The 7,907-nt window shown below is 42.2% G+C and overlaps 1 protein-coding gene across 1 annotated transcript in view; it reads left to right on the forward strand.

Annotated features, from left to right (window-relative positions):
* Positions 1-7,133, forward strand: part of LOC138007302 (guanylate-binding protein 6-like) — a 12,127-nt gene extending 4,994 nt beyond the window's left edge. The window contains exons 4-9 of the mRNA XM_068854123.1: positions 557-692; positions 1,104-1,254; positions 1,872-2,132; positions 2,508-2,630; positions 5,701-5,748; positions 6,052-7,133. Of these exons, the coding sequence (XP_068710224.1) occupies positions 557-692; positions 1,104-1,254; positions 1,872-2,132; positions 2,508-2,630; positions 5,701-5,748; positions 6,052-6,303 (971 nt within the window). The 3' untranslated portion in view covers positions 6,304-7,133. The remainder of the gene's footprint in view (positions 1-556; positions 693-1,103; positions 1,255-1,871; positions 2,133-2,507; positions 2,631-5,700; positions 5,749-6,051) is intronic.
* The last annotated feature ends 774 nt before the right edge of the window (positions 7,134-7,907 follow it).

Below are 7,907 nucleotides of genomic sequence, written 5' to 3' on the forward strand. Positions count from 1 at the left end.
GCATTATATATGACTACAACCTCGTTCCCAGGGTCTCTTTGTCGAGACCCTGGGAACGAGATTGCATCGACTACTGTAAAATTGGCGTCTACGAAGTTTACACTGTATTTTGGCCATCGTAAAGGTTTTAAAAAACAATTATTCCGTAAGCGTTTGTTGGATGTGAGATGGCAAATAGCCAACAACAAACGTCGCGCCCAGTTGGCTATAACCATTTTCATATCCAACAAGAGAGAATGGCATATTTGTTTCAGTAAATTTTCATGAAATTCTGAACGCTTTGACACTCGGAAATTTAAGCCAAGCAGTTTTCAGCTTGTCAACACTTGATGAAAAATGATGAAATCAGTTTTAATCCGTATAATCCAGATTCACCCGACCATCAGTGGGGTCCTGTCAAATGATAATTTTACTCGATGTTCAAATGATTACCATTTGGTTTAATAAAACAGTTTTTTTATGTTCCTCTAATTCCTAAGATTAATTTCCTTAAGAACTGATTGTTCCATGTGTTTTCTCTGTATCAACGACATCATTACATCATTTAATTTTTTAGCATTAGCCACATTGTTTGAGGAATACGTTCGAGCAATTAATTCACCAGGAGCGGTGCCTATTGTTCAGAGTGCTTGGGATGCTTTTACAAAAACCCGCTGCACAGAGGCTCTTGCAGATGCCAAAGCTGTTTATGAGTAAGCTGAACATAATGACTGTACATAGTTTATTGGGCTGGGCGAGCCGACGACCCTCTCTAACTTGGATGCTAAACAATTATTAAACGGAGTATAATTTATGATGTGAAGAGCTACGCAGATCGAATTGGATGTTACATCGACCAAGAAAATTCTTCATTTTAGTCTCAAGAATTCATGATGTTGGAGATACAAGGCAATAGAAGTAACACAACGAAAAGAAAAAGAACAAAACTCCACATCCCATGGTAGAAGAGAAAAAAGTGTGTAAAGTGTAGCCAATAGATCTACCCAGCCATTACATCATAGGGCCATATTTGGTAGCATTTAGGTGCACATAGTTGTCGTATCAAGAAGTTCAACTCTCCCAACCTTATCCAGTTATCTTCAATGTTTTCGTTTTTATTTCAGCGGAGGAATGAAAGACTTGCGCCTCCCTTGTGATGACAAGAAAATTCGTCACCATCACGAAGAGCAATTGATTGAAGCTCTGAGTTTCTTTGAAAATCTAACCGAAGAAATCGAAGCTGCAGCAAGGTGGAATTATATTGAAGAATTAGCGGTAGGCGTTTATTTGTACTGAAGTAGAACTTTGTGTTTAAGACAAAGTGACCTTTCCTTAAAAGAGAATGCGAATAGAAAACAAAGTTTACAAAACTAGTAAAGGGCGTTCGATCTCTAGTAAAGTAATATTTATTATGTACTAATACCCCAGCCCGGCGAGAAATATTCAAGGAAAGTGGACTTGTGGGGTGTTTTCAGGCAGTGTCATATTGAACACAACAATAAGGTTTACTGAATAGCTCAACATTTTGGTAATGGAGCTCGGTGGTATACTCGCGATGACCAAAACGAGTTGTGCAGCGAAATTGAACAACTTCGCAGTAAGTCGCCACTTAATTTTGAGCCTGCAAACACTGGACATTTTCAGTTGGCTACTATAGCCAGTCCAAGATGGCGTCCAAACCCTAACAGAAAAGAAGTGACACGAAATGGTATACGTCTGCCTAACGTGGAACACGATAACCGGGAATAAAAATTTCGTTTGAAGCGGATGGCGTTATACTTGTCTGTCGGAAGGAGGATTCGCTGATTGCTTTGGTTTGCATTGCTCTGCGTGATTAGACTGTTTCCGCCTGTTGTGATTGGCCAGAGTAATGATTTCGATTCTTTTACCAGGACTACGCAAGTGATGCAGAAAGTGCATTGTTGAGAGCCAACAACAGTCGAACAGATCAGGGATGTGAAGAACTGATTAAGAGTTTGCGTGAGATATATTTGGAGCCAGTACTGATTGACCTCCGAGATCCCGAGAAGACTGATTTCCGAGTTTTGGAGGAGCGCCTGAGGTCAGCGTATGGAAAAATTGACAGTGACTTTTGGAAACAAGCACCAGGATCCAGGAGTCTGTCTTCCAACTGGGCGTATGTTTATGAACTGGTATGATGGCTTTTTTCGTAGCCAAAAATTGATTTCGTCGTTTATTCAGTATTTTCCTCCATTTGCAGCTGTGGTTGTTCAAAGGTAATCCAAGACTTTCAGCTTCTGGATTCCACGCTGTAGGTGTCTGGATTCTGAATTCCGGACTCCACCCAAAATAATTCATCACCAAATTTATCTTTTAACCTTTAAAAGTGGCTTGCTCCCAATCGTTATCGTTCGTAGGATTCGAGGGTTCGGTTCCGATTTTGACAAACAAAAAAATATTCCCTGGATTTCGTATTCCAGATTACTTTGTAGGTAGCAGGATGGAGGGAACTACTGTTTGTCGGCCGTTAATTGTCTTTAATTTGATTTATTCCTATTTTATTGCAGAAACATAGTGAGGAGATGAAACAACATCTAGATATGCTTAAAACAAGGAGAGAGTATTTTGAAAAAATCGCATCTGAGAGAGTAGCCAGAGAACTTGAAGCTGAGGAAACAGAGAAAATACGGGTACGGTACTTTTATTCTGATCTTTGCTTCGTTAATCATTCGAGAACACGCTCATGAAATATATACACCTTGGAATAAGAAGATATAACGAAGAGACAAAATTTCTCTGTTACTCCGAGTTTCGTGCTCACGCACTCATCAGACAGTAGCTGTCTGATGAGTGCGTGAGCACGAAACTCGGAGTAACAGAGAATTTTGTCTCTTCGTTATATCTTCTTATTCAAAGCTCTACACTGAAAAAGTGTATTGAGCACTGTTTAACGGCATTAGCCACTTTATTACACGTATACACCTTGGAATATAATAATAGTGCAACCTACAGAATAGTGCAATGGAATGAATTGCGATGTTTTGTTGTGGTTGTGTCTCTAAAATGAATGGCAATCAAATGATTCATTCATTCATTAATTCGTTGTTTTAGTCCATCGAATCCTTCCAGATCCATCCGGACGGGAATCACTCAATATCGCCGTTTCACGGCATCTGTAAATAGTCGGTCCTTCTCAGTGTTTTGAGTCTTCGCAACCTGGTGAATTAGTGGAACTTTCTGGTAGAAACCACGCTTATCTAGCGTGAATAGTAACTGTTTTCGGGCTTGATTGTCCGAGATATTTCCTTTGCACTGATTTCAGTGATTTTACGAAGTCTGATACTGGAATGGTGTTGCAAACGGCACGGAGTTTCTTGGTTGACCACTTGAACCGGAAATTCTCGTCATTATCACTTGCGCTTTTAGCGCGGGCCCAACCGTTTCGGATCATCGAACGGAGAAATTGGTTCTACAGAGCGTCGATTCTGTAAAGGTTTCGCGCTGTAATTGTCCAGCATTGGCAGCCGTGGGTGAGACGGGACCTCAATTCGGCGTTAAAGACTAGGATTCCTGTAGCAAGCCTGATTTTGTAATTGCAGAAGAATCTTTTTCTGGATGCAAATTTTGCCACAGCTTATTCAATTAGCGTGTTGATTTCTGCGTCACCGGTGTCGTTGTTATCGAACCGGATTTGAGCGCCGTGGTAACGGAACTTCCACAAGCACGTCGGGTTCGAAAATGACCATTCTTCAGGTACCTGTCGAGTGCGCCAGACCTCGAGAATTAGCTGATACAGCTGCTGTAGAAACTGTGGGCAGCTGCAGTCTCGGGCGTGTTTCAGGAACTTGCTCGGGATATCAGTAATGGCTTTACGGTTTTTTGCCGTTTTACAGGCGTCGTCTCGTCTAGAGTTGGTGGATCGTGGTTTACCGGATTTTGTACTGAAAGTTGCTGTAGGTTGGCAATAAACTGCGGCGGAGGTTGTGAGATGAGAGCAGCGGGTGTGTTTTGAAGTGGCGGTGCTGCGAAGTGCTGCTTGAAGTGTGTGAGTAGCTTGTCTGGCCTACAACCGTGGGACGGTTTGAAGCGCTGGAGGTTGGCAAAATCCTTCTCGATTTGGCGGTAAACTGCGTTTATGTTGATTCGAGAAGCTTTGTTGTCGTAGAAGATGTTACCAAGTTGCCGTGAACATGCTCGAATGGCTCTGTGTACCTGCCGGATCGCAGCTGGATCGGCGTTGTCCGCGTGTAACTGATCTTTTCGTGATCGAAGGTCTCACATTTGCTGATCATCAGCCCATGGGGCTTGAGCTTGGTCATGCGTGTATTTTAGAAGTGTTTCGGCTGCGGCTTGTTGAAGGCATTCGGTTAACTGAGTGTTTGCTTCATCGACGGTTACGGGTGTTCTGTGCGTCGCCGCGATTTTGGTTACTGCTTGTTCATAGCTAGCTTTAACCTCGAAATCCTGAAACGCGCCAATATCATGACCGTCCGTTTCGGGCGATGTGGTCGATAGCGTTCAATACTTGGTCTGCGTGTGCGCGCTTTTGTAACTAGGAGTCGGTGATCTGTCTCGAAGTCCGCGGCACAGTGCACTCTGCAGTTCGTGGTGTATTGTCTGAAAACAGCTTCACACATCACGTAGTCCAGGCAACTCTTCGTTTTGTTGTCATTTGACCTCCATGTCCAATGACGACTCCAGTCATTCTTGAACCAACTGTTCAACACTGATAAGTTGACCTGCCTGCAGTAGTCGAGCAGTCGATCGCCATGATCATTGTTAGAAGCGTTTGGAGTGATTTTTCAGGCCTGAATGCATAGTGTCCATCCGAAATCTGCGTTTGTGCGTTCATATCTCCAAGTACGACTAGTTTTTTTCTGGGATCGATTTTGAAGATGATTCCGACACCGTTCTTGCGAGCGTTTGCCGGGCATGACCAGTGGAACTCGAATTTCTCGGTTTTGTTGGTTTGTGGGTTGGTGGTCTCGATTATTCTGCTGTCATTGCCGATTTTCTTGACTTCTGCACCGCACAAACTGTTAAGCCGACTTTGACACTTGTCTCACTATCTCTTGACATTGGTCGTCGGTTGATGCAGTCCTCACATTGATGGTACCAAACTTCCATTGATGTCGTCGAAACTTTTTGGATTTGGAACTAGCAGGAGTTGTTAAAGACCGTGCTTGCATTGAGCCGGAAACTGTACAGAAGCTGTGTGTGGTGGTGAGTGACTGTTCGCTAGGTTACTCGGCCTCAGAAGAATAGACTGTTGCTCTAGTGACCGCTAACAATCTTGGTGGTGTTCTGTGGTTGCGTTTGTACACGTTTTAGACTCAGTCGATCCAGGGGACAGGTGACTCGTTTTTGGTGTTGACTTAGACTGATAACCGCTCTCAAGCTGATGCTGAGCTGCGGCGAGTCGGACCGGCTGTGTAGAATTGACGAAATTTTACTGTTTGATGGCTTCGCGGGCGATGCGAGGGTTGCACCTAGTTCGTTTCGTGAATGTAGTATCATATCTCGCAGTATCGTAGTATCGTATCTCGTCGTCTCCCAAGTGATGACCTTTTCTGTTACGAAACGTTTACACTAGGAAAAAAGATTCCAGGGGTCCTAACAAGAGCCGAAACTATGAGCTTCCGATTACCACCGTTATTTCTTCAACTCCCCTCCGAGGCTTCGCGCTCTCTTGTTACCCCCGAACAAGTGAGACTGCTCGTAAGTTTTTAAATATTGTTCTATTGGTAAACTCTTTTTCAGCGTGGGAATGCATCTTTGAGAGAAAGCAAAGAGGATTTTAAACGCACAGTAAGTATTGTCAATCTAGATTAAACTCAAATTTATGACTTGTGCAAACCCAGGCGCTGGAGGCGGTGCGTGATATAACTCACACTGGACCTATAGAACGGAGGACGAGGACGACTACGAGTACGAGTTTTCGGTTCTGAGCACGCGCACTTCGAAAAATGTCGGTCCCCAAACCTTATGCGCATGCTCAGTACGGAAACCTCGTCCTCCGATCTAAATGTCCCGACTTCCTTGACACGTGCTGCTTACTTACACACAGCATGGTTGGTTCAATTGGTCAAGCTACCTTATTTGTCTGAATAGATCTCTCAACTTCAAAGCCAACACACCGAGGACAAAGAAGAGCTTCAGCGAATCATGGCGGAGCAAATGCGATTACAAGAGCAAGAGGCACAGGCAGCCATCACTAGAGCCAGAGAAAGGGCAGAAACAGAGAAACAGCAACATGTCAATCAGAAAAGACGACTAGAAGCAAAGATAGAGGAAACAAGGGAGAGAATTCGCAGTCAGGAGAAAACGATAAGCGATCTGCAAGAACAACTCCGAAGAATGTAATTTCATGACTTTAGGTTTCTCACATAATCATTCAGTACACTAGATATATGCTTAAACATTTTATGAGTACTTTGAGTTAAAGCGAGGAATTAAGGTGGAAAGCTTGATATCCAGTTTGATTAAATGATGAAAAAGTTAACTAAAGTAAAGACAAAACAATCTTCAAGTTGGCAGTGGTTTTAATGATACTAATGATAATGATAACGGTATTAATAATCATAATGATATTGATAAAGGGGCCACTGATAGAAAAGGCGTAACTATGACGGCTGCCTTTGATGTAGGACCGGTTAGACGTTCTTGTGAATGTGATCGGAGTGAATGGAGATGACAACGTTTATAGAGAAGGTCAGATACGTCTTGTTTACTTTATACTAAGTGCGACGTAGGGATTTAAAAAGCAAAACTTATGAAAACGAACGAGTGAGTTTTCCAACGAGTGAATAAAAATCCATTACCTGCTGATAGTTTTAATAGGTATAGAATAAAGGTGATACCGAGTAATTGCATGGTGTCTATACGAAAGGCAACAAATGCAAGGAATCGTTGTATACTTGTAATATTTCGATATAATTCTATATCATCTTCAGACTGAGGTGAAATACAGGTAGCAGAAATTTAAATACTGCGAGATGGTACATCAGCATAAGCATCTGAAAATACAAAACAAAGGACGAAACTGTCAAGACAGTCTTGACAGTGTTGTCCTTTGTTTTGTATTTTCACGTACTTTTGCTGATGTAGAATGCTATACACAAAGCTGATTGGACGTGTCTCTTTTTTCACCACTTTTACAAGGTTTATTGCCTTAAATTCTCGCTTATATACAATGTTATTTAAAGTTTTTTTTCATTTTAATTCTGAAAAATTGCTCTGGCTTTTGATGAACTTAGCCACGGTTTTCGCCGGCACTTGCTCGGTTGGTTTGCGGCACATTTAACATTGTACGATAGAAAACGGGATTCAACACGTACAAACAATTTGAAAAAGTAATGCAAACAAGAATAGCCGTGTTGATTCCTGTATTTTTCTGAACATTTCCTATCTTAGCGATGAGGGAACTTATCATGATGGGAATTTTAAACAACACATAAGAGCCACATTTAAAGCCAGTTGAGTCAGCCTTTTCTCTTGACGTTGATGTGCAGAAGTTGAGGAATCTACTGGAGAAGAACGAATTTTATTTACAATACGAATTGATGTCACAAGGACCAGTGTTATGGTGAGGATATCGACTTGGCCAAAAACAGCTGCGGTTATCTCAAAGATCTTAGGGCGTTTACTCTTGTTGTTGACGTGATAAAGTGAAAAGCAAACGAATGGCTCATTTCGAAGCAAAGTGGCAAACACGATGGGAAGTATAAGGACTACAAGCCATGTTGAAGCTATAACCTTTTTCACATTTCTTGCTGTAAGGCGTCTAGAATGTGGGCGAAGAACACCATCCTGACGATCAAGCGCCATTAGACACAAAGTTAGCGAGTTGAGAAGCCTGACAGAAGAACTCAAACAGATATTCACCAAACAAATCGCAAAAGGCAAAGTATGAATTGGAAAATACTGGATAACTGTCATTAATATCAACAGGGGCATGCAACACAGCG

The sequence above is a fragment of the Montipora foliosa genome, chromosome 1 (genome assembly GCF_036669935.1).
Source record: "Montipora foliosa isolate CH-2021 chromosome 1, ASM3666993v2, whole genome shotgun sequence".
NCBI lineage: Eukaryota > Metazoa > Cnidaria > Anthozoa > Scleractinia > Acroporidae > Montipora > Montipora foliosa.